The sequence below is a fragment of the Scyliorhinus torazame genome, chromosome 1 (assembly GCF_047496885.1).
Source record: "Scyliorhinus torazame isolate Kashiwa2021f chromosome 1, sScyTor2.1, whole genome shotgun sequence".
NCBI lineage: Eukaryota > Metazoa > Chordata > Chondrichthyes > Carcharhiniformes > Scyliorhinidae > Scyliorhinus > Scyliorhinus torazame.
Window position 1 is genome coordinate 137378631 of NC_092707.1, and position 27583 is coordinate 137406213.

At 47.6% G+C, this 27583-nt stretch overlaps 1 protein-coding gene across 1 annotated transcript in view; it reads right to left on the bottom strand.

Annotated features, from left to right (window-relative positions):
- The window catches only part of selenon (selenoprotein N), a 53037-nt gene extending 46337 nt beyond the window's left edge, over positions 1-6700 (bottom strand). The window contains exons 1-3 of the mRNA XM_072500893.1: positions 6321-6700; positions 4560-4677; positions 4230-4360 (exon numbers count right to left, since the gene is read on the bottom strand). Coding sequence (XP_072356994.1) covers positions 4230-4360; positions 4560-4677; positions 6321-6515 — 444 coding nt within the window. The 5' untranslated portion in view covers positions 6516-6700. The remainder of the gene's footprint in view (positions 1-4229; positions 4361-4559; positions 4678-6320) is intronic.
- Positions 6701-27583: the final 20883 nt, after the last annotated feature.

The following is a 27583-nucleotide window of genomic DNA, read 5'->3' on the forward strand; positions in this document are numbered from 1 at the left end:
GGAGAGGCACTGATAAGGTATGGGTTTAGTTCCTCCTTATGGATTTTTCTCCCCTCTCCTCTTGAACGTATTCATTCCTTGTTGGGTTTCACAGGCACTGTGAGCCCTCTAGTTCCTCATTCAAATGGCTGTTATTTTCACACCACACAAGTGTCAGGAAATGGACATCTCCTACAAAGAGAGAATCTAACTATCTCCCCTTGACGTTCAATGACAGTACCAATGCTGAAGTCCTCACAATCAATATGGTGGGAGTTACCATTAACCGGAAAGTGATCTGGACCAATTATATAAATACTGTGACCACAAGAGCAGTTCAGAGACTGGAAAATCTGCGGCATGTAGCTCACTTCCTGACTCCCCAAATAGTGTCCGTCATCTACAAGGCACAAGTAAAGAATGTGATGGAGGACAAGGGTAGCATGGTGGCTCAGTGGTTAGCATTGCACTCTCACGGCACCAAGGTCCCAGGTTCGATCCCGGCTCTGGGTCACTATCCGTGAGGAGTTTGCACATTCTCCCCGTATTTGCGCGGGTTTCGTCCCCACAACACAAAGATGTGCAAGGTAAGTGGATTGAACATGGTAAATTGCCCCTTAAATTGGAATAAAAAGAATTGGGTATTCTAAAAAAAAATTTTTTAATGTGATGGAGGAGTGCAGCTCAAACAACACTTCTGGGGACTTCCGGGTGCGGCGATGACCAGCTGAGTCGCACGTTTCGGCAGCTCCCGGTGAAACGGACTTTTGGGCTCTTGATAGGAGCCCCAACGGCAATTTTGACGGCTAAAAACACTGTGCGGTAAACCAGAAGGGAATCCCCCCTGGATACGGATGAAAAAAGGAGGAGAAAGTGGCCGGATTGCAGTGGATCCTTTAGAACAGCGGCAAGGAAGGCAAGCAAAAACCAAGATGGCGTCGGAAGGTGGCAGTTTAACATGGGGCCCTGAACAACAAGAGTTCTTGAAATGCTGTGTGGAAGAGCTCAAAAAGGAAATGAAGAAAGAGCTGTTGGCCCCGATACTACAGGCGATCGAAGGGCTAAAGGAGGAACAAAAGACCCAGGAGCGGGAGCTTCGGGTCGTGAAGGCAAAGGCAGCCGAGAATGAGGACGACATACAGGGCCTAATGGTGGTGAAGACGGAGACGCATGAGGCACATCAGAAACGATGTGTGGAAAGGTTGGAGGCACTGGAGAACAACGCAAGGAGGAACAACCTGAGGATTCTTGGTCTTCCTGAAGGTGTGGAGGGAGCGGACATCGGGGCATATGTGAGCACGATGCTGCACTCGTTAATGGGAGCGGAGGCCCCGGCGGGTCCGTTGGAGGTGGAGGGAGCATACCGAGTGATGGCGCGAGGGCTGAGAGCAGGAGAAATTCCCAGAGCCATAGTGGGGAGATTCCTCCGTTTCAAAGATAGAGAAATGGTCCTTAGATGGGCAAAGAAAACTCGGAGCAGTAAATGGGAGAACGCGGTGATCTGCGTTTATCAAGACTGGAGTGCGGAGGTGGCGAGAAGGAGGGCGAGCTTTAATCGGGCCAAGGCGGTGCTTCATAAAAAGAAGATAAAATTTGGAATGCTGCAACCGGCAAGACTGTGGGTCACATATCGAAGGAGGCACCACTACTTTGAGACAGCGGATGAAGCGTGGACTTTTATTGTGGAAGAAAAACTGGAATGAGCGGGTTATTAAAAAGAACGTTTGAACAAAGTGGTGGGGCGAATGTGGGGGGGCAAAGAGGGGGGTTAAAAAGGGGGGAAAGAGGAGTTTTATGTACTAATCCTGCGATGTGGTAACTTTTCTCTCTTCCACAGGTGGTGATGGGGGGAGGAGGGGAGGTGGAGGAGATGGGGCGTTTGCCATTGGGGGCGGGACCAAGGGAGAAGCGCGGGCTTGGTTCCCGCGCTATGATAATTATGGCGGGAATAGAGAAGCAGGAAGGAGGGGGCGTTGCACGGTGCGAGCCGAGGTCACGGGGGAAGCCGAGGTCGGCCAGAGTTTGCTGACTTCTGGGAGCAACATGGGGGGTGTAACTACGCTAGTGGGGGATCTATCGGGGGGGGTGGGAGGGGGGAATTACTGGGTTGCTGCTGCTGGGGAGAGGGGGGAGCTGGTATGGGAGGGGATGGGCGGGGGGGCACCGCCTGGGGGAGATACAGCTGCGTGGGAACCGGGTGAGGAGCTGGAAAAAGGTGATGGCTAATCGACAAGGGGGGGAGGGGGTGTAGGAAGCCCCCCAACCTGGCTGATCACGTGGAACGTGAGGGCTGAACGGGCCGATAAAGAGGGCACGGGTACTCGCACACCTTAAGAAACTTAAGGCAGATGTGGTTATGTTACAGGAAACGCACCTGAAACTGATAGACCAGGTTAGGCTACGCAAAGGATGGGTGGGGCAGGCATATACTGTATAATATGTATAGGTCGTTGCGACAGATAATTATATATTGGACTGTTACATTATATTTTTGGAGAGTGTTCCTTGTGATAAGGCAGTTGCCAATTAGGGTTAGTTTTCATTTTTGTTATTTATTATTTATTCATTTTTTTTGTTTATAAAATAGGTCATTGTTATTTGTGTTGTTATAATATTGTGTAAAGGATGCACAATGTACTGTGTTGGTTGACCAAAAATTTTCAATAAAATATTTATTAAAAAAAACACTTCTGAAACTCAATACCTAGACAAAGCAGCCCACTTGAATGGCACCTGTCATCGGAGTGTCCCTTTAAGAAAAGTTTTTGTCTAATCACATGGTTTCAGTGATGTCATTGTGTGGGTGGAGCTGGGCTGTGGGTGTGGGAGTTGGTTTTTACTTTCGCTTTGAGTTTGGACTGGTTTTGAACCGCACAGGTTGAACAAAGTGTCTCTCTACCTTCATTTTAAAAGCTGTTTCCAACTATTGATAACTTAAAATAGATAACTGCTTTCTGGAAGAAATTCAAACCTGCTATTTGAAAAGGGAAACAGAGTATCAATAACCAGTTTTAAAGACAGTAGAGTGCCGTGTGCTGGGCCACATCTTTGAAAAGGGGTTTTTGGTATATGGGATCTTGTTATTGAATTGGAACAGTTAAGGGGGAATTTATTAAGGGTTACACATAGATCACTGTAACTGTGTAGGGTCTTTATGTTTGTAGTTGATAATAATTCTTACTGTGTGGGTTTATACTAAAGTTAACAAAATTGTTGAATAAAGCTTGTTTTTTGATTAAAAGCACCTGAGAACTATGTTGAATAACACCTGAAAGGAAGGCCCGTGTGCTCATCCTCGCAAAATTCAATAAATGGTTGCAGACCAGGTGGACTCCATAATATACTTTGGAGTTGTTAAACCCTGGCCCATAACACATCCCATTCAACAACTTACATGTCCACACCCTCCACCACCTAGAAGCACAGTGGCAGATGTGTGTATAATCTACAAGATGCATTGCAGCACTGGGGCACTGTAAAAGAAATATAACTTTCAAAGGAAACTTATCTAATTAAACTAAAATAATGTTCCCACAGCTGATGATGCCCTCTATCAAATGGCTGACCGGGAACCTTTCCCACTCTTACCACCAGCCTTTGGCGTGTGTTGGAAGGATTTACAAGTTGATACTCAACCCGTGTTAAAGGTATACTCAGATACTCAACTTGTCTGCCCACATTTTACATCCCCTTACTGTCATGTCCTGGAGTGGGACTTGAACTCAGAGCTTCTGGCTCAGAGGCAGGGATGTTGCCCATTGCACCACAAGACCGTGATATTATGTTTTAGAGGTCATACATTGATCAATGTGACTTGCAGCCGTAGAGGTTGGTGACAATTAACTTCGAAAAGAAATGAGGGTTACACAGTGGCTAGCACTGCTGCCTTACGGCACCGAGGTCCCAGGTTCGATCCCGGCTCTGGGTCACTGTCCGTGTGGAGTTTGCACATTCTCCACGTGTTTGCGTGGGTTTCGCCCCCACAACCCAAAGATGTGCAGGGGAGGTGGATTGGCCACGCTAAATTGCCCCTTAATTGGAAAAAATTAATTGGGTACTCTAAATTTATTTTTAAAAACTTATAAAATAAACAAAAGCTCCTGTATGCTCATGTCTGTAATGGAAATAATTTTTAGAAAAGCATTTGCTCTGCTAGGTTTCACACTCATAACCTACACCCATACAACTGTACAACATCCCAACAGTCACAATCAAAGCAGTGGAAAAAGGGGGAAATATGATTCACTCACTCCAAGAAACCCATCTTTACTCTTGGTCATTGTTTCTAGCAGTAGAGGCTGGAATCTTGCTTCTATCGTCAGCATTTCTGAATTAGGATCTGGCTCCTCACTGCTCTCGAAATCAGGCACTGAAGCAATACCTGCACAAAATAAAACACACCTGAAGTAATTTAGACATAACGCCCATTCAGTCACTATTTTTAGATGGACTGAAATCAGGTTTGTTTTGCATCAGACAGTAATTATATAAAAGGTCATGTTAACCTGGATTTTTATTCTGTGCCGTTAAACAGCAGTACAGTCTGCATATATACAACATTCAACATGAACAGACTGTACCTGTTAGTTTTTCAGCTAGAGGCTTGAACTCTTCTGGGCTGAGGCACAGGTCATTATTGGTGTCAAATGAGGAAAACAGGAACAACCCTTCGCTGCCAAGAGATTTCAGAGCATCTTTCTAGGAGATAAACATATTTTAAATGTGGACAACATTGGACCATGAATTGAAACCACTCAACATAATAAACTGAGGTTAGATTTTTTTTTCTATTATGTTCCTCTTCTTCCAAATCTCTTTTCCAATAACTTGGCTACATGGTGATTCTTTACGTGTGATATTCACAACATCAAAGTTTCAAGCCACACCTGGCCAGTTGGCTATGTCTAACTTCACGGCAGCACAGTGGTCAGCACTGCTGCCTCACACCGCCGAGGACCCGGGTTCGATCTCAGCCCCGGGTCATTGTCCGTGTGGAATTTGCACATTCTCCCCATGCCTGTGGGAATTTCACTCCTACAACCAAAAGAATTTGCAGGGTAGGTGGAGTGACCACACTAAATTGCTTCTAAATTGGGGAGAAAAAAAATTGGGCACTTTAAATTTATATTAAAAAAGCGATGTTTAACTTCTAAAAACAGACTTCCCAATATTGACCAGTTGATAATAATCTTTTTATTACACCCCCCCCCCCGGCCCCGCCGCCCCCCCCCCCCCACCCACCCCCGGTAGCAACTATACCAGGGCAGCACGGTAGCACAAATGGATAACACTGTGGCTTCACAGCGCCAGGGTCCCAGGTTCGATTCCCTGCTGGGTCACTGTCTGTGCGGAGTCTGCACATTCTCCCAGTGTCTGTGTGGGTTTCCTCCGGATGCTCCGGTTTCCTCCCACAGTCCAAAGATGTGCAGGTTCGGTGGATTGGCCATGATAAATTGCCCTTAGTGACCGAAAAAGTTAGGCGGGGTTATAGAGTTACGGGGATGGGGTGGAAATGGGGGCTTGGGTGGGTCGGTGCAGACTCAATGGGCCGAATGGCCTCCTTCTGCACGTTCCATGTATGTTCAACTACATAAGAGCATATTAGCCAACATAAATCAGTGAACTTGGTGGTGATGGGCGAATGGCATTTGATGAGAATTAAATGCTGCACGGTTTTCTTGGCCCTCTAGTTCAGAGGGCCCGGGAGGGCATCCTCAAAACACAGACGTACCCAGAGGTAACAAAGACACAAATGAGGGTTTAGGCAGTAGACCAGTGGCGCCAGGGACACAGGCACTTTCACAGAGGCGAGAATAGGCGGTGTCGGTAATGGAGGGGCTGAACGATCAGCTCAGGATCAATATGTGCCAACTGTCTAGCTCAGATAGTAGCCTGAGGGAGGAAGTGGAATTTGTTACAGAGATCAAAGACTGTTAGACCTTACAATATCGGAATTAAACACATGACCCATATTATGTGAAGATTTCGGGCAGATGACATAACAGAAAAGGCAGCATGTGATCCTATGCAGTAAAATAATTTTCTGGAGCTGGAGGTTCCAATGTTAACCTAGTTAGCCCCCGATGAGCTGGGCTCGTTATGGAGTGGGACGTGTGGAACGTGAATCTTTGTCACTCTCTTCACCCCCCTCCACCCCCTTTGCACAAACGTTCAGCTAAGACTACAAAGTTTGCAGGTCTACAGCCTTCCTCCCACTGACCCCTTTTACTTTATTAATTCAACTTTTTGCCCCATAAAGATCAACCCCCCCCCCCCCCCCGCCGTCAAACTATTACCTTGGGGGGGGGGGGGGGGGGGCAGACAGTCAGTTTCTCTCTTACTTGTTGTTTCGCTCGCTCACAGCCCAGGTAATATCTCCATCCTCCAGCCCCCAAAGCCAGCAGGCCGACCCCCAGGAGCACCCACAGGCTGATCTTTGCGGGCTGTTTTCTGGCTTCAGCAGCCCGGCTTCCTCCCTCTCGCAGCCCCACTTCTCCCTCCTTCTGCCTCTTCCGCTGCCTCACATCAGACGCCATCTGAAAAGTCTCCTGTAACTCCGAGCTGCCTCTGCAAGACCCCTCGCCCCTTTACTCGCTGGATTGCATTGAACAAGTTCTCCCTTTCTATTTGGCTAATGCATCAACTCCCACATTACTGACTCAGTCACCATCGTCTTGTGCTGCTGCCTCCCTCTCTCTCTCCCTCCCTCTCTCTCTCTCTCTGCAACGTTAGCGAGCCGGGACTGAAGGAAAGTCTGGAATGTGACTGCAGCTCTCGGCTGGAATGGGCCCCTTGCAGATATTAATCAGCAAAGCACAAATCTGCCACTCGCCACAATAAAGGCCCTTGAAAATGCAACCAACTTTGGCACAATTTTTCTATAATTAGCACTGTGTACAGTTCTGGTTTCTATTATAACAACATAAAAAATAATATAGAGGCACTATATTGCCAAATCTCCAGCAGTGGAAGATCAATCTTCAGGACAGGAGTGTAACCCTGGAGAAAAATCATAGAGACATAAAACAGATTGGGGTTTTCTTTGACCAGATATAAAAATATTGCAAATATTTTGGGCAGCACAATGGTTAGCACTGCTGCCTCACAGGGTCAGGGACCTGGGTTCAATTCTGACCTTCGGTGACTGTGGAGTTTGCACTTTCTCCCTATGCGTGGGTTTTCTCCGGGTGCTCCGATTTCCTCCCACAGTCCAAAGATGTGCAGGTTAGGTGGATTGGCCATGCTAAATTGACCCTTAGTGTCCAAAGGATAGGTGAGGTTACGGGTATGGGATGGAGGTGTGGGCTTAAGTAGGGTGCTCTTTCCAAGAGCTGGTGCGGACTCGATGGGCCAAATGGTCTCCTTCTGCACTGTAGGGATTCTATGATTCTATGAAATGGTGGGGGAAAAGCTGATTGCCTGACTGTCAAGCATCGTCCAACTGGCTAGTGGGACTTTTTGCTTTCCAAATGGCATAGGCAGGCCATTTGCCACAAGGATGATGTGTTGACTTGTGTAGGGCGGCATGGTGGTTAGCACTGTTGCCTCACAGCACTGAGGACCCGGGTTCGATCCCAGCCTCAGATCACTGTCTGTATGGAGTTTGCACATTCTCTCCGTGTCTGTGTGGGTTTCGCCCCCACAACCCAAAAATGTGCAGGGGAGGTGGATTGGCCAGGCTAAATTGCCCCTTAATTGGAAAAAAAGAATTGGGTACTGGGTAAGTTTTTTTTTAAATGACAGGAGTGTGGGGGAAAGCCAATGTGGGGGCCAGGCCAATCACACAAAATCTCCTCCCATCCATTGATTCTGCCTACACCTCCTGCTGCCTTGGGAAAGCGGGCACATAATCAAAGACCCCTCCGCTGGAGTTTCAAAGACTCATAACCCTCTGAGAGAAGAAATGTCTCCTCACCTCAGTGTTAAAAGGTTTACCCTTTATTCTCAAACTATTCTGGACTCCCCCACCATTGAGAACATTCTTTCTGAATTTACCCTGTCTAATCCTGTTTCTATGGGATCCCCTCTCACTCTTCTAAACTGTAATGAATATAATCCTAGCCGGCTTAATGTCTCATAGAATCATAAAATTTACAGTGCAGAAGAAGGCCACTCAGCCCACTGAGTCTGCACCGGCTCTTGGAAAGAGCACCCACACTTAAGCCCACACTTCCACACTTTCCACGTAACCCAACTTAACTTAAGGCCAATTTAGCATGGTCAATCTACCGAACCTGCACATCTTTGGACTGTGGGAGGAAACCAGAGCACCCGGAGGAAATCCACACAGACATAGGGAGAACATGCAGATTCTGCACAGACAGTGACCCAAGCCGGGAATTGAACCTGGGACCCTGGAACTGTGAAGCAACTGTGCTAACCACTGTGCTACCGTGCTTCCTGTCTGCTAACCAGCTTTCTGTCCATCTCAAGACACCACCAGCAACTCCATGCGGTTTAACTTTACACAGTAATCTGCTATGTGAGACCTTGTCGAAGGCCTTGTCTGAAAATCTAAATTAACAACATCCATTGGTTCTCTCTGTTCAACTCTGCTAGTTACATCCTTAAAGAGTTCCAATAGATTTGTCAAGCATGATTTTCCTTTCATAAATCCATGCTTATTTGTCTTATTATACCTTTGCTTTCCAAATGCTGTGCTATGGAATCCTTGATAATGGACTCCAGCAACCTCCCCACTACTGACATTAGGCTCACTGGTCTATAGTTCCCTGTTTTCTTTCTACCTCCCTTTTTGAATAGTGGAATTATATTAGCTAGCCTCCAATCTGTAGGAACCATTCCAGAGTCCAAAGAATTTTGGAAAATGACCACCAATGATGCACTATTTCTAGGGCTACTTTATCAGCCTTTAATCCCATCAAATTCCCCAAAACCATTTATCTACCAATACTTTTTTTTTAAATTTAGATACCCAATTCATTTTTTCCAATTAAGGGGCAATTTAGTGTGGGCAATCACCTAACCTGCACACCTTTGGGTTGTGGGGGCGAAACCCATGCAAACACGGGAGAATGTGCAAACTCCACACGGACAGTGAACCAGGGCCGGGATCGAACCTGGGACCTCAGTGCCATGAGGCAGCAATACTAACCACTGCGCCACCATGCTGCCCCTCTTATCTACCAATACTGATTTCCTTCAGCTTCTCAGAACTTCTGGTACATTATTTATGTCTTCCTTTGTGAAGTCAGAAGCAAAGTACGAACTTGTGCCTCAACCATTTCATTTTTCCCCTTTATGAATTCACCTGTTTCTGACAGTACAAAGAAAATACGTGAGTACCAATTCTAAAAGGATGTTATACATCTACCATACAACGCCACATAATCCTAACCTCAGACACAGAGCAGAATGATCATCATTTCACATATTTATTCACAGAGGACCAGCAGCTATAGATTCAGATTATGGTCAATGCGGTCAGCGCCTCCTAACAAACTAATCAAGATAGGGTTAAAAAAAAGAGGGAGAACTACCTGGAACAGAAGGTCACAGGATAAAAAAGGACCAGGACCCAGCCAAGAGTCCACTTTCCCAAGGTGCATGGCCATCTATTGATGAAGAAGAGAAAAAACTGCCCATTCAGACAAAGGAATATCCCAGCCAAAAGGCGGGGTGGGGAAACAGGATGTCAACCTCAGTACAGGACTTGGCTCAACCCCAGGCTCTCGTGCACAAAGGAGTTCATCAACCAAGGATATTCAAGCACATCTAAAGAAACACTCAGCCTCTCAAGATAGCAGCCATCATAATAATAATAATCTTTAATATTGTCACAAGTAGGCTTACATTAACACTGCAATGAAGTTACTGTGAAAATCCCTTAGTCGCCACACTCTGGCACCTGTTCGGGTACACTGAGGGAGAATTCAGAATGTCCAATTCACCTAACAGCACGTCTTTAGGTGGTCCTCTGTGAATAAATATGTGAAATGATGATCATTCTGCTCTGTGTCTGAGGTTAGGATTATGTGGCGTTGTATGGTAGATGTATAACATCCTTTTAGAATTGGTACTCACGTATTTTCTTTGTACTGTCAGAAACAGGTGAATTCATAAAGGGGAAAAATGAAATGGTTGAGGAACCAAGTTCGTACTTTGCTTCTGACTTCACAAAGGAAGAAATGAATAATGTTTAGCACAGGGCTAAATCGCTGGCTTTGAAAGCAGACCAAAGCAGGCCAGCAGCACGGTTCAATTCCCGTACCAGCCTCCCTGAACAGGCGCCGGAATGTGGCGACAAGGGGCTTTTCACAGTAACTTCATTGAAGCCTACTTGTGACAATTAGCGATTTTCATTTCATTTCATTTCATGTACCAGAAGTTCTGAAAATCACACGTTTTAGTGAGAAGCTTAAGGAAATCAGTATTGGTAGATAAGGGGGGCAGCATGGTAGCGCAGTGGTTAGGATTTGTGGAAACCGGAGCAAACCCGCGCAGGCAGGGGGGAAATGTACAGACTCTGCACAGACAGTGGCCCAAGCCAGGAATCGAACCTGGGACCCTGGTGCTGTGAAGCAACAGTGGTAACCACTGTGCTACCGTGCCGCCATCCCGATGCCAATAGCACCGCCGAGGCATGGGTCCTCTCACCAGCAAAACCGCCACTGAAAATTGGGCCCCACCCCAGTCACCTCTGACCGCCTCAATCAAACGAGGATTCTCTCTGATTCACCTTGGCTCCAGACTAACACCAGGCAAAGCTAGAATCACAGGCTAACGACATGGACTCTCGTCAGTTGTGGCAAGTCTTAAACAAGGCTACAAAGCGAAGCTGAGTAGGATCTCCAGCAGCAGCACACCCCTCTCCGATGATCTCAACGCATTCTATGCTCATTTCAAGCAGGAAACCAACAAACTGTTGTCAACTGCCCCAGCAGCCTTGGACACACCCATACCTACCGTCACGACCTCCAAATTCAGATCAGCCTTCTGGAAAGTGAACACTCAGAAAGCAAAGGGTCCTGACAGGGTCCTTGGTCGAGCACTCAGATCCTGCACGGGCCAACTAGCGGGTGTGTTCACGGACAACTTCAACCTCTCCCTCCTCCATTCCGAGGTCTCCACCTGCTTCTAGAAGACCACCATCATACTGGTGCCAAAGAAGAACCAGGCATCGTGCTTCAACAACTACTGTCCGGTGGCCTTGACATCAATCATTATGAAGACACATCAATGACAGCATGGTGACTCTGCCTTCAACTCCATAATCCCAGCCAAACTCATATCAAAGCTCCAAAACTTAGGACTTGTGTCCTCCCTCTGCAACTGGATCTTTGACTTCCTGACCCATAGACCACAATCAGTAAGGATACACAACAACACTTCCTCCACGGTAGTCCTCAATACCAGGGCCCCACAAGGCTGCGTACTTAGCCCCCTACTATACTCCCTATACACGCATTTTTGATTTTAAAAAAAATTTTAGATTACCCAATTATTTTTTCCAATTAAGGGGCAATTTAGCGTGGCCAATCCACCTACTCTGCACATTTTTAGGTTGTGGGGGCAAAACCCACGCAGACACGGGGAGAATGTGCAAATTCCACACGGACAGTGACCCAGAGCCGGGATAGAACCTGGGACCTCAGCGCCGTGAGGCAGCTGTGCTAACCACTAGGCCACCGTGCTGCCCTATTCCCTATACACACATGACTGTGTGGCAAAATTTGGCTCTATCTCCATCTACAAGTTTGCTGATGATACGATCGTAGTGAGTCGGATCTCAAACAACAATGAGTCCGAATACAGGAGGGAGATAGAGAACCTAGTGGCATGGTGTAACTACAACAATCTCTCTCTCAACATCAGCAAAACTAAAGAGCTGGTCATTGACTTCAGGAAGTGAAGTATCGTACACACCCCTGTCTGCATCAATGGGACCAAGGTGGAGATGGTTAGCAGCTTCAAATTCCTAGGTGTGCACGTCACCAACAATCTGGCCTGGTCCACCCATGTCGACGCTACAACCAACAGCGCCTATACCTCCTCAGGAAACTAAGGAAATTCGGCATGTCCATATTGACTCTTATCAATTTTTACAGATGCAACATAGAAAGCATCCTATCTGGCTGCATCACAGCCTGGTATGGCAACTGCGCAGCCCAAGACCATAAGAAACTACAGATGGTCGTGAACACAGCCCAGTCCACCATGCAAACATTGTCCTATCGATTGACTCTGTGTACACCTCCCGCTGCCTTGAGAAAGTGGGCAGCACAGTCAAAGACCTCTCCCACCCCAGTTATTCGCTCTTACAAACTCTTCCATCGGGCAGGAGATACAAAGAACAAAGAACAGTGCAGCACAGGAATAGGCCCTTCGGCCCTCCAAGCCCATGCCGACCATGCTGCCCGACTAAACTACAATCTTCTACACTTCCTGGGTCCGTATCCCTCTATTCCCATCCGATTCATGTATTTGTCAAGATGCCCCTTAAATGTCACTATTGTCCCTGCTTCCACCACCTCCTCCGGCAGCGAGTTCCAGGCACCCACTACACTCTGTGTAAAAAACTTGCCTCGTACATCTACTCTAAACCTTGCCCCCCGCACCTTAAACCTATGCCCCCTAGTAATTGACCCCTCTACCCTGGGGAAAAGCCTCTGACTATCCACTCTGTCTATGCCCCTCATAATTTTTTTCGACTTCTATCAGGTCGCCCCTCAACCTCCGTCGTTCCAGTGAGAACAAACCAAGTTTATTTTTCTCATAGCTAATGCCCTCCATACCAGGCAACATCCTGGTAAATCTCTTCTGCACCCTCTCTAAAGCCTCCACATCCTTCTGGTAGTGTGGCGACCAGAATTGAACACTATACTCCAAGTGTGGCCTAACTAAGGTTCTATACAGCTGCAACATGACTTGCCAATTCTTATACTCAATGCCCTGGCCAATGAAGGCAAGTATGCCGTATACCTTCTTGACTACCTTCTCCACCTATGTTCCCCCTTTCAATGACCTGTGGACCTGTACACCTAGATCTCTCTGACTGTCAATACTCTTGAGGATTCGACCATTCACTGTATATTCCCTACCTGCAATAGACCTTCCAAAATGCATCACCTCACATTTCTCCGGATTAAACTCCATCTGCCATCTTGCCGCCCAAGTCTCCAAACGATCTAAATCCTGCTGTATCCTCTGACAGTCCTCATCGCTATCTGCAATTCCACCAACCTTTGTGTAGTCTGCAAACTTACTAATCAGACCAGTTACATTTTCCTCCAAATCATTTGTATATACTACGAACAGCAAAGGTCCCAGAACTGATCCCTGCGGAACACCACTAGTCACAGCCCTCCAATTAGAAAAGCACCCTTCCATTGCTACTCTCTGCCTTCTATGACCTAGCCAGTTCTGTATCCACCTGGCCAGCTCACCCCTGATCCCGTGTGACTTCACCTTTTGTACCAGTCTACCATGAGGGACCTTGTCAAAGGCCTTACTAAATTCCATATAGACAACATCCACTGCCCTACCTGCATCAATCATCTTTGTGACCTCTTCAAAAAACTCGATCAAGTTAGTGAGACACGACCTCCCCTTCACAAAACCATGCTGCCTCTCACTCATACATCCATTTGCTTCCAAATGGGAGTAGATCCTGAGACAAAAGTCTGAGAATAGGCACGAACAGATTCAAAAACAGCTTCTTCCCCGCTATTACCAGACTCCTGAACCCTCTTATGGGCTGAACTGATCTCTCCACACATCTTCTCTACTGAGTAACACTACACCCTGTATGCTTCACCCGGTGTCTATGTCAATGTATTTACATTGTGTATCGATCGTATGTCCTATGCTTTTCAATAATGGAACGATCTGCCTGGATGTGCGTGAACAATACTTTTCACTGTACCTCGGTCTGCGTGACAATAAATCTAAATCAAATCAAATCAAATCAAATTAAATCCTCATCACCAAACACCAAGCAGGATCATCCATGGATATCCAGGATTCACCTGTGGTATTTCGAAGTATAATTTTTTTCTTTATATTCCAACCCTTTTTTGTTTTGGTAAAGCAAAAAGTGGAGAGGACAATGGAAGTCTGCAGAGGGATTTGGATAGGTTAAGTGAATGGGCTCGGGTCTGGCAGATGGAATACAATTTTGACAAATGTGAGGTTATCTATTTTGGTAGGAATAACAGCAAAAGGGATTATTATAAATGATAAAATATTAAAACATGCTGCTGTGCAGAGGGACCAGGGTGTCCTAGTGCATGAGTCGCAAAAAGTTGGTTTACAGGTGCAACAGATGACTAAGAAGGCAAATGGAGTTTTGTCCTTCATTGCTAGAGGGATGGATTTTAAGACTAGGGAGGTTATGCTGCAACTGTATAAGATATTAGTGAGGCCACACCTGAAGTATTGTGTTCCGTTTTGGTCTCCTTTACCTGAGAAAGGACATACTGGCGCTGGAGGGTGTGCAGAGGAGATTCACTAGGTTAATCCCAGAGTTGAGGGGGTTGGATTACGAGGAAAGGTTGTGTAGACTGGGACTGTACTCGTTTGAATTTAGAAGGATGCGGGGGGGATCTTATAGAAACATATAAAATTATGCAGGGAATAGATAGGATAGATGCGGAGAGGTTGTTTCCACTGGCGGAAAGCAGTTAGGGGGCATAGCCTCAAAATAAGGGTAAGTAGATTTAGGACTGAGCATAGGAGGAACTTCTTCACCCAAAGGGTTATGAATCTATGGAATTCCCTGCCCAGTGAAGCAGTTGAGGCTCATTCATTAAATGTTTTCAAGATAAAGATAGATAGTTTTTTGAAGAATAAAGGAATAAAGGTGATGCACGATCAATTAAACTCAAAGACGAGGTTGTAACATAACTGAAGGCTTTAATCGACTAGAACTGTTCCCCAGCAGCTTTGGTACAGAAAGTGAGGGCTGCTGGGACGGCACCGGTTCTTATACCCCACCCGTCAAGGCGTAGCTACGTACCAACAGCCAATGGTAAACTCCTAGGTTTAACCAATGGTCTTCAGCCTCTTGTGTACTGTAATACCTGATAATACCACAAAAGGGTTATGGTGTTCGGGCGGGAAAGTGGAGCTGAGTCCACAAAAGATCAGCCATGATCTCATTGAATGGCGGAGCAGGGTCGACAGGCCAAATGGCCTACTCCTGCTCCTAGTTCTTATGTTTTTATGTTCTTTTGTTCTTTAAAAATTTGAAGAAAACCTGGATGACAAATTTTAAAAGCTCTACTGAGGTATAATTCATGTATTTTTGAAGCAAGGCTACTGTGCGCGATAGAGAATAACATACATGCACATGTGTTGTAGCTTTTGTTTTGTGTTCTATAAATTTTAGAAAATGGAAGTGAGAAAGAGACTGGTGACAGAGTCTCAGGTCAGAGACAGAGAGGGTATTTTTCTCCTTCTAATGCTTCTTAATTTCACACTAGAGAACGCCAACTGAACTTTCAAATGTGCATATGTGTGTGAGAGAGAGAGGGTGAGTGTGTTGGTGCGTTTGAAAAAGAGGTTTGTGTGTGCGTTTGAGAGAGAGTGTGAATGTGTTTGTGTGTGTATGAAAAAGAGGTGCGTTAGTGTGAGAGAGAGGGGTGTGAAGGAGGGGCAAGTGTGAGAGAGAGAGGGCAGATTGTGTTTGTGTGTGAGAGAGAGAAAGAGGGTGAGTGTGTTTATGTGTAAGAGAGGGGTGATTGTATATGTGAGGGAGTGAATGTGCATGTGAGTAAGAGCGAGTATGGTGAGTATGTGTGAGTGTGTGTGAGTGTGTGTATGTGTGTGAGGGAGAGAGTGAGTGAATGTGTGTCAGTGAGTTTGTGCATAAGTGTGTGTGTGAGTGTATGTACATGAGTGAATGCATGTGTGCATGTGTGTATGAATGTATCTGTGAGTGAGAGTGTGTGCGTGTGTGTACATCAGTGAGTGTGTGTGAGTGTGTACATCAGTGAGTGTGTGTGTATATGAGTGAGTGTGCACATTAGTGTGTGCGTACGTGTGTGTGTGAATGTGGGTGGGTGAGTGAGTGAGTGTGAGGGTGGATGAGTGAGTGAGTGCGTGTGAGGGAATATGAGTGAGTGTGTGTGAGAATTGATGAGTGAATGAGTGTTTGAGAGGGTGGTTAAGTGAATGAGTTTGTATGAGGGTGAATGAGTGAGTGAATGTGTGAGAGTATGGGTGAGTGAGTGAGAGTGAGGGTGGATGAGAAGGTGGGAAAGAGACAAATGAGAGATGGAGAGCAAGGACTGGTGAGAAGGTGAGAGCAAGGAAAGGCGGGTGAGAAGGAGGGTGGGTGAGAGGGTGCATGTTTGTGAGAGAGAGAGAGACGGGTGAGTGTGTGTATGTGAGAGGTGTGTGTGAGAGAGGGAGAGGTATATGTGTGAGGGAGGGAGGGGCATGTGTGAGAGATCGAGATTGTGTGTGAGGAAGAGAGGCGTGTGTGTGTGTGAGAGAGAAGTGTGAGAGAGAGGGAGTGAGGTGCATCTGTGAGAGAGAGGGGTGAATGTGTGAGACAGAGGGTGTGTGAGAGAGAGGGTGTGTGTGTAAGAGAGGTGTGTGTGAAAGAAGTGTGTTCATGTGAGAGAGTGGTGTGTGAGAGAGAAAGAGGATGTGTGAGAGAGAGTGGTTTGTGTGTGAGAGAGAGTCGCTGCATGTGTGTGAGAGAGGGGTTTGTGTGTGTAAGAGAGAGATGTGGGTGTGAGTGTGAGAGAGAGAAATGTGTGTGTGTGAGAGAGAGAAATAGAGAGGTGATTTTGTGTATGTGAGAGAGGTAGAGTTGTGAGTGTACATGTGAGAATGGGTGAGAGGAGTGAATGTGTGTGTGTGTGTGTGTGTGTAGAGTCAGGTGACCACAGACCACCTGGAGAGCTGGAAGAAAGAGGTTGCTTGTACATGACTATACTGTTATTCATCTGTTGTTTTGTGTATAGTTGACCCACATTTAATGTTAATAAATCGTTTATAACTTTAGCTACAAGTGTCTTGTAATATAAATCAGGCCATCCCGACAAGAAATTTACATGGTATCGGTGCTGGAAGGTATTAAACACTGGGAAAAAAACTATCAGCCTGCCAGGAGGCCCACAGAGATTTGAAGATTTTGCAGACTGCCAGAATGAACCAAATGGAGTCGTTGAAGCCAACACTGAGTCTCAGGTTTCATGGTAACGTGGACAGCAAGTGAGGTATGTTTAAACAGCAATTTAATCTCTTTCTTACTGCAGTAAATTTAGGAGATCAATCAGATTTGCATAAGGTAACGATGCTCCGAACAGCGGCAGGGCCCAAAGCAATTGCTGTGTTTAATACATTTAAATTTGCAAACAATGAAGATAGTAAAAATTTTAATCAAGTAATTCGAAGATTTGATGGACATTGCACCCCCAGAAAGAATTAAATTTATGAACGCTATGGGCGGGATTATCCATTCCTGAGACTAAGTGTTGATGCCGACGTGAAAACTGTGGCTTTTCACGATGGCAAAAACGATGCGACAGGTGAAGGTATTCAGCCACTCTAAAGGGGCTAGCACAGGCATCTCAGGAATCGCCACACTCTGCACGGCAGTGGATTCGCCGGTTCCGTGATTGCTGCACTTAAGCGATTCATCCCCCCAACGCACCATCGCAGCCAATATGGCTGGAAAGAGAGCAGCGCCGCAGTTCCAGAACGCAGAGCTGGAGACCCTCCTGGATGCTGTGGAGGGGAGGTGCATGTTGGTGTACGCCGGCCTGGTAGGAAGGGCGTCAGGCACTACCGTTCGCCATGCCTGGGCACAGGCGGCAGTCACAGTCAGCGCCATTAGTGAAGTTGCCCGGAATGCCATCCAGTTCAGAAATAAACTGCACAACCTCCTCAGGACTGCCAGGGTGAGTAGGCAGCGCTATGGCCACGGCACCAACCCCCCTAATCCCCACACACATGTGACTCGGACCCTAACCCCCCCCCCCCTCCTGGGGGACGGCCGGACCCCCACCCTGCCCCACATGCCAACACCCATGTGAGCCGGAATGGCCGGGTGCCCTGGACACTGATGCCATCAGTTACCCAACCCCTGGGCTGCATGCGTCAGTACGTCTAACAGTGTCGTTGCTTGTGTTTCCCCCCCGCCCCCCCACCCCCCAGCACAAGGCCACGCACAACTGGGAGTGTGAGAAGACCTGAGGAGAACCACCAGAACAGCGTCCCCTCAAGGTGCTCGTGCAGAGGGCACTGGACGTGGTCGGCGGCCTGGAGAAGAGGGAGGTCGCCGAGGCGGAGGTCGGTGGTGGGTGATGAAGTGAGACCCCTGTTTAGTTGCGGATCCTCATGTGTTGCCACTTTATTATCAAACCACAAGCCGCATTTATGTTTCTTATATTGACCAAATGAGCACACAACCAGTATGTTAGTTCAAAAGACAGTTTATTATTAAACACGAGACTTATATCTCTGTGCAATGATACACGTGGCTACGCACTAAACTACACCTATCAACTAAGATGACCTTTAATTAACTTCTGGATGACCGGCTCTGTGCGGGTAGGTAAGGCCTTTATCTGAGTCCCCATTGTGTTGGCTGGAAATCGTCAAGTTTGTCTCGGCTGCGGCCCCATCTCTCTCAGGTGGCGATCGTAGCGAACTTGACTGGTCGTTATGCTGCAATTAGAGTGGACTCAAGCTGGTCCCAAAAGAGGCCGATCCCTAATGCGCAGGGCTTCTTATCCTTCTGCTCTTTCGCGCCCTTTTGAGCGGGGTTAACTCAGGATCCATAGAATCATAGAATCATAGAATCATAGAATTTACAGTGCAGAAGGAGGCCATTCGGCCCATCGAGTCTGCACCGGCTCTTGGAAAGAGCACCCTACCCAAGGTCAACACTGCCACCCTATCCCCATAACCCAGTAACCCTACCCAACACTAAGGGCAATTTTGGACACTAAGGGCAATTTATCATGGCCAATCCACCTAACCCGCACATCTTTGGACTGTGGGAGGAAACCGGAGCACCCGGAGGAAACCCACGCAGACACGGGGAGGATGTGCAGACTCCGCACAGACAGTGACCCAAGCCAGAATCGAACCTGGGACCCTGGAGCTGTGAAGCAATTGTGCCATCCACAAGGCTACCGTGCTGCCCAATGGATCGATAGGGTCTTGATCACTCTGATCGATACCGGCCAATTAGGGGCGGGCATTTTGATGGCTGGGCTGGTCCTAGTCGTTACTATTCCAAGTGCGTAGGCCTTTCCAAATAAGGGGAAGTGGCGCGGGGAGTCTGCTACTGTTGCTATTCCTTAATTTGAGTCTATTGTCCTGGGGAAATCAGTGATTGACCTTTAACAGATGCAAGTTTCAGTTCGGCCTGGCTTTCCTTTGCTCAATACACAGAGGCTGTGCACTGCCTGTCCTGACTTGACCACAATTCCCTTTATCCTTTGCGGGTGGCCATTTGAAGTGGCCACATATAACACATGTGTGCCCCCCCCCTCACCCTCCTCACCCCCCACGCCACTCATTACCCCGTTCCCCCCCTCAATCCTCTCAACATCACGCCACACCATCCGGCTATCTAACGTCTTGTGCCTTACAGAACCTGCCGGGGATGGGCCCAGTCCATCCGGAGCCCCCCGCCCCCAGCCAGTGCCAGAACCAGTGCCCCCCAGACAGCAGAGCACCGATGGGGAGAGCAGCCGGAATACCAGCCCTCTGCCCAAACTCCCCGGATTTCGGGCCAGAGGAGGACACTGACGTTCCGTCACTGCTGTCTCCAACACTCTCCACCATCTCAGAGACTATCACCTTGGTTGGGCAGATTAGTGAAGAGGCTCCTGGGTCACTATCTGGTGCACACCACACATTGCATCCGATACAGCAGGTGGAGATAAGAGCAGCCGAGGGGCCGGACGGTCGGAGGGCAGGCCGGCCCCAGGAACCAGCTGCCGCCCAGACGGGTCCCGGGTTTCTGGAACATCCAACCCCACCCATAGCGCAGATGCAGGCAGGGACCCAGGGACAACTTTGAGCTTTGACAAAGGGTTACCCGGACTCGAAACGTTAGCTCTTTTCTCTCCCTACAGATGCTGCCAGACCTGCTGAGATTTTCCAGCATTTTCTCTTAGGTTTCAGATTCCAGCATCCGCAGTAATTTGCTTTTAAAAGAGAACCATGGGTTGAGCAAGAGAGGATGGATGCAAAGTTCCGGGAATGGGACGACATAGGGGTGAAAGAGATCAAGGATATTTTTGTGAGGGCCACGAAGAATCCAGCACGAGTTTTAAGGTTACAAAGAAATAACATTTATTTACAATAACATATATATACAACAGCAGCAGCAACTTCGCTTGCTGCTCACTCCTCTCTAGCTGGTTCCAAACTGGCCAGCTTTATTCATACAAGGAGTCTGCTAATGATTTCTCCCCCCCTCTCATTGGGAAAGCTCATACTCCCACAGGATTGTGGGATTGTCATTAGTCCCCGGCCAATGGTAAGCAGGCAGGTTATAACATCCATCCCCCCCCAAAGTCCAAAGAATCCCATCCTCATCGCCAGTTTTGTGAGGGCCACGAAGAATCCATCACGAGTTTTAAGGATACAAAGAAATAACATTTATTTACAATAACATATATATATATAACAGCAGCAGCAACTTCACTTGCTGCTCACTTCTTCCTGCTGGTTCCAAACTGGCCATCTTTATTTATACAGGGAGTCTGCTAATGAGTTCTCCGCCCCTCTCATTGGGGAAGCTTATACTCCCACAAGATTGTGGGATTGTCATTAGTCCCCAGCCAATGGTAAGCAGGCAGGTTATAACTAGATATGTTTCTGGAGGGGCGGTTCGCAAGCTTTTAGGAGTTGGGCATGAGGTTTGGGCTCCAGTGTGAGGAGGGCTTCGGATACATGCATGTGCGGAACTTCGTGAGACATGTCTTCCTGAACATTCCGGAGCATTGTCCTCTTCTTTGCTGGAGGAGGTGCTGTGGGTGATGGGACTGGAGAGTGGGGTCGTTTTGGCAATTTACGGTAGGACATGGAGGAGGATACGGTATCCATGGAAGGGATTAAGGCCAAGGGGCAGGACGAGCTAGGGATGGCGTTGGAGGAGGGATTAGGGTGGAGGGGTAATGTCTCAACTTTGTGCGCGAGGCTGGGATTGATTCAATTAAAAGTGGCGCACAGTGCACACCTAAGGAATGCGAGGATGAGCCAGCTGTTTGAGGGGGTGGAGGATAGCTTTGAATGGTGCGGCAGGGGCCCAGCAAATCATATTAATATGTTCTGGTCCTGCCTGCAGTTGGAGAAATTTTGGGGGTCATTTTTAGCACCATGCCAAGTAGATGTAGAGCCTGGTCCCTGGAGGCCATATTTGGGGTGTCAGACCTTTTTTGAATATAAATTTAGAGTACCTAATACCATTTTTCCAATTAGGGGGCAATTTAACGTGGCCAATCTACCTACCCTACACATCTTTTGGGTTGTGGGCTGAGATCCACGCAGACATGGGGAGAATGTGCAAACTTCACACGGACAGTGACCCGGGGCTGGGATCGAACCCAGGTCCTCGGCGCCATGCGCCACCGTGCCGCCACATAGAAATGTGGCTGGGGGATCTAATAGAGTTCCTATACTTGGAGAAGGTGAAAGTAGCTCTGAGAGGGACAGATGAGTGGTTTCACAAGAGACAAGTTTTTAAAAATCTTATACTGTGGGGATTTGGTTGCCATCAAGGGGTGGGGGGGGGGGGGGAGGGGGCGGGGGGCAGGGGTTGTGTTGGGTTTGTGTTTATTCTGTGCAAATATGTTAAAATAGTAATAATTTGAATAAAAATATATATTTTTAAAACTCTAAATCCGCCATTGGGGGAAATGATCCTGTTGCACTCACTGAGCTGAGCACTCACTTATTCCAGAACAATACGGGTCTCAGAAAAGAAATGCTGAAAAAAGTCACTGGTGCTGCCAAAAGAAGTATTAGGTCCTGTGTAAATGCAAGATGTTATTGTTGGAATTGCGTAAATATCTGGTTATTGGGGCGGCACGGTGGCGCAGTGGTTAGCACTGCTGCCTCACGGTGGCAAGGACCTGGGTTCGACCCCAGCCCCGGGTGACTGTCCGTGTGGCGTTTACATATACTCCCCATGTCTGCTTGGGTCTCACCCCCACAACTCAAAGATGTGCAGGGTAGGTGGATTAGCCACACTAAATTGCCGCAAAATTTGGGGGGCGGGGGGGGATTGGGTACTCTAAATTTATTTCTAAAATAATAATATCTGGTTATTGAACAAATAGTGTTTGAGCCGAACCACCTTAGTCCATTCCAACCACAGAAGTCCTAGAGATTTTGCTGAGATTACTCTAGAAGTTCTGTTCTTTGTTTGAAATGCAAAATTGTAAAGAAGAAAAATAAAATAAAATAAAGTGCTGCAGGTGAAAGAGCATCTGTGGAGAGAAACAGGGCTAACATCTCAAGCTGGTAACCTGAAATCAGAACAGGTAAAGTGACTTTCAGTCTCAGGGTACTCACTCCATCATCTCCAGTCACTGTGAATGTGTGTGTGTTGGTGTGTGATGGTGAGAGTGAGTGAGAAACCTGAGAATGGGAGTAAGGCAGACACCTAATCATTCTCCCGTGCATTATTGTCCTCTCTCCATCCCTCCCTCTCTCACTCCCGCTCTCTCACCCACTCTCCCTCTACCTCTCCTTCTCACTCCCACATGCATCCTCTCAGTCTCTCTGACACATATTCACTCTCAAACTCTCACTCACTCACTCTCTTACTCCCACATGCACTCTCACGCACGCTCTCACTCCCCCATACTCAACACAGCACTGGCTCCTTCCTGGGCCACCATAACTTCGCCCTCCCTGGGCCCCCCTTAATTTTGCCTCCCTGGACTTCGAAAACCTACTCTGCTTGGCCCGGCACCCCTCATGAGATCACAGGTCATGTCCTCAGATGGACAGAAAGCTGGTTGGCAGATAGGAAGCAAAAAGTTGGAATAAATGAATTTTGTGGGCGGCACGGTGGTGCAGTGGTTAGCACTGCTGCCTCACGCCGCTGTGGACCCGGGTTCGATCCCGGCCCCGGGTCACTGCCCGTGTAGAGTTTGCACATTCTCCCCAAGTCTGCATGGGTCTCACCCCTACAACCCAAAATGATGTGCAGGGATGGTGGATTGGGCTAATTTGCCCCTTAATTGGAAAAAAATAATTGGTCCTCTAAATTTATATTAACAAAAGAAAAATGGGGCAGCACGGTGGGGCAGTGGATTAGCACTGCGGCCTCACGGCGCCGAGGTCCCAGGTTCAATCCCAGCTCTGGGTCACTGTCCATGTGGAGTATGTACATTCTCCCCGTGTTTGCGTGGGTTTCGCCCCCACAACCCAAAAGATGTGCAGGCTAGAGAAAATGCTGGCAGACCTGCTGAGATTTTCCAGCATTTTGTCTTTCGTTTCAGATTCCAGCATCCGCAGTAATTTACTTTTATTAGATGTGCAAGCTAGGTGGATTGGCCCCGCTAAATTGCCCATTAATTGGAAAAAAATGAATTGGGTACTCTAAATTTATTTTAAAAAATAAAAATTAAATGGGTCTTTTTACGATTGGCAGGCAGTGACGAATGAGGCACTGCTGGGATCTATGCGAGGACCCCAACTGCTCACATTACATAAGATCATAAGACATAGGAGCATAATTCGGCCACTGGGCCCATCGAGTCTGCTCCGCCATTCAATCATGGCTAATATTTTTCTCATCCCCATTCTCCTGTCTTCTCCCCATAGCCCCTGATCCCCTTCTCAATCAAGAACCTATCTATCTCTGTCTTAAAGACACTCAGTGATTTGGCCTCCACAGCCTTCTGTGGCAGAGTTCCACAGATTCACCACCCTCTGGCTGAAGAAATTCCTCCTCATCTCTGTTTTAAAAGATAGTCCCTTTAGTCTGAGATGTGTCCTCTGGTTCTAGTTTTTCCCAAAAGTGGAAACATCCTCTCCACGTCCACTCTACCCAGGCCTCGCAGTATCCTGTAAGTTTCAATAAGAGTACAGACGCAGAGTCCTCAAACGTTCCTCATATGACAAGCTGTTGATTCCAGGGATCATTCTTGTGAACATTCTCTGGACCCTTTCCAAGCCCAACACATCCTTCCTTAGATACGGGGCCCCAAATTGCTCTCAATACTCCAAACGGGGTCTGACCAGAGCCTTATACAGCCTCAGAAGTACATCACTGGTCTTGTATTCTAGCCCTCTTGACATGAATGCTAACATTGTATTTGCCTTCTTAATTGCCGACTGGACCTGCACGTTAACCTTAAGAGAATCGTGAACAAGGACTCCCAAGTTCCTTTGTGCTTCTGATTTCCTAAGCAATTCCCCATTTAGAAGATAGTCTATGTCTAAATTCCTCCTTCCAAAGTGCACAACCTCACACTTTTTCACATTGTATTCCATCTGCCACTTCATTGTCCACTCTCCTAGCCTGTCCAAATCCTTCTGCAGCCCCCTCTGCTTCCTCAATACTACCTGCCCCTCTATAGATCTTTGTATCTTCTGCAAACTTAGCAACAGTGCCTTCAGTTCCTTCTTCCAGATCATTAATGTATATTGTGAAAAGTTGTGGTCCCAGCACAGACCCCTGAGGCACACCACTAGTCACCGGCTGCCATCCTGAAAAAGACCCCTTTATCCCCACTCTCTGCCTTCTGCCAGTCAGCCAATCCTCTATCCATGCCATGATCTTACCCTTAAAACCATGGCACTTAACTTATTTAATAGTCTCCTATGCGGCACCTTGTCAAAGGCCTTCTGGAAATCTAAATAAATCACGTCCACTGGTTCTCTTTTGGCTAACTTTCTTGTTACCTCCTCGAAGAACTCTAACAGATTTGTCAGACATGACCTCCCTTTGACAAAGCCGTGCTGACTCAGTCCTATTTTATCATGCACTTCCACAATCTCATCTTTAATAATGGACTCCAAAATCTTACCATTGACTGAAGTCAGGCTAACTGGCCTATAATGTCCCATCTTCTGCCTCCCTCCCTTCTTAAAAGTGGTGTTACATTAGCCATTTTCCAGTCCTCTGGGACCCTCCCTGCCTCCAGTAATCCCTGAAAGATCACCACCAATGCCTCCACAATCTCCTCAACTATCTCTTTTAGGACCCTGGTGTGTTGTCCATCCGGTCCAGGTGACTTATCCACCTTCAGACCTTTCAGTTTCCCCAGAACCTTCTCCTTAGTGATGATCACAGCACTCACCTCTGCCCCCTGGTTCTCCTGGAGCTCTGGCATCCCACTGGTGTCTTCCACCGTGAAGACTGATGCAAAGTAACTATTCAGTTCATCTGCCATTTCTTTATTTCCTATTATTACTTCTCCAGTCACGTTTGGACGAGGGAACTAAATGTATTGTCTCCACATTTGCAGATGATTAAAAGTTGGGTGGGAGGGTGAGCTGTGAGGAGGATGCAGAAATGCTTTAGTGGGATTTGGACAGCCTGGGTGAGTGGGTATATGCATGGCAGATGCAGCATAAAGTTGATAAATGTGAGGTTATCCACTTTGGCAGCAAATATAGGCTACACCTTGAGTATTGTGTGCAGTTTTGGTGTCCTTATCTGAGAAAGGATGTTCTTGCTATGGAGGGAGTGCAGCAAAGGTTTACCAGGCTGATTCCTGGGAAGGCAGGACTGTCATATGAGGAGAGTAAGGACACGTTTCTCCAGAAAGATTTCTAAGTGTGGTACTGAGCGGGAACTGCCATGAGCTTCCCGGTACTTGGCCCGGCGAGGCCAGGAACGCTATTCACAGTTAATCGGTCAACTTTTTTTTCTCTATTTTTAAAATAAATTTACAGTACCCAATTCTTTTCATTCCAAGTAAGGGGCAATTTAGCGTGGCCAATTCACCTAGCCTGCACATCTTTGGTGTGTGCGGGTAAGACCCACGCAGAGAATGTGCAAACTCCACATGGACAGTGATCCTGCCGATATCGAACCCGGGTCTTCAGCGCCGAGTGGCAGCAGTGCTAACCACTACGCCACCATGCCACCCCTCCAGCAGGTCCATAACTGATTGGTGGAGTGCCAGAGGCTATGAGCGCATGGCACCAGAGCGTACCGACTCTCTGCGAGCTCGCTCAAACAGACCCTTTTCTTACATCTCCTAGAACTGTACTAATCTCTTACAACTTAATTCTAAAACTAACACTATCACTCACCTTTCTCTTTTATCTTCTCTTGCAGGTTTGAAGACATTGTGTACCTTGTGTTGCCCGATTACGTGTTTGCTTTTCACGTACTAAATGATCTGTCTGAACTGTACGCAGAAAAATACTTTTCACTGTCCCTTGGTACACGTGACAACAAGCAAATCCAATCCAGGAGATGTTGCCAGCAATGCGTGGCACCAAGGCCAACACTGCTGAGGTACCGACCGCAGTGAAGAGCCTGGCGCATGATGTTGGCAGCATTAGTGGAGGTGACTGCAATAGCTGAGGACCTCGGCAGAATGTCTGACTCACTGGGGGATGTGACCTTGATGAGGTGCTGCAAGGCATGCCCCGCTCACAGATGGGAATGGCCGATGCACTGCGGAGCTTGTCCCAGTCGCAGGTGGGCATTGCCAAGTCATTGCAGAGCATGGCCCAGTCACTGAGGAGCATCACCGAGGGCATTGACACAATGGTGCAGACATCAAGGAGCCGCCAGTGCTGGCAGAGCCAGATGATGCAGAAGCAGCCGGGGTCCGAACCAGCTGCCCCTCCATCCCGAGGTGAACCCCCGGTCCCTATGGGCACAAACCGGGAGGAACGGGTGCAGGGTGCCAACCCAGACCCGTCCCATGGAGTGGGAATGATGGCCACCATCTTGCAGCCAACACATGGGACAGTGCCGCCAACAAATGCGCCGGAGCCCTCCAGCCCTAGAGCCCCCAGAGGATGCCAGGGGCATCGAAGGCCAGAGCGCATGGTAAGCAGCTGGCTGCGTCCACATCAGATATGAACCTGGGAACACAACTAAGCGTAACGGTGGAGCAAGGGGAGGCTAAGCACATTGAGGATCACTGAGAGGACAGGGGGGGAATATGTTGGGAGTGAGGGGGGCAGGGTGAGAGGGTAATTGGGAGAGTGGGACGGCATCACGGGGAGAGTGGGGCGTTGTTGGACACCTGTGAAATATTATGAACCCTTCACTACAACCAGTATGACGCCTCTGTCACTTTCTTCTGCAATATGGGGCGACCTCCGAATCCCTGGCCCTTCTCCCAGAACAACACCCCCCTGACCCTAGACAAACTATGTGCAGGTGATGAGCACTCAGCAGACAGGCAGGGGTCAGACTATGGTGTCATGTGAGAGTACCTTTAAGAAATGGGTGTTTAAGAAATGTACCTTTAAGAAAGGGGTGTTTATCTGTGATGTCAGAGAGTGGGTGGAGCTGGGCTGTCTGTCAGCTTTTTACTTTTGTTTTAGGCTGTTTGCTGCAGGGTGCGTTTTAGTTTCGTTTTCAGTGTTGGAGTTGAAGCCGGACAAAGCAGGTGTACTGTTGATATCTCTGCCATGAAAAGACTATCTCTTGATCATTTGGTGAATTCAGAATTATAAATGTTCT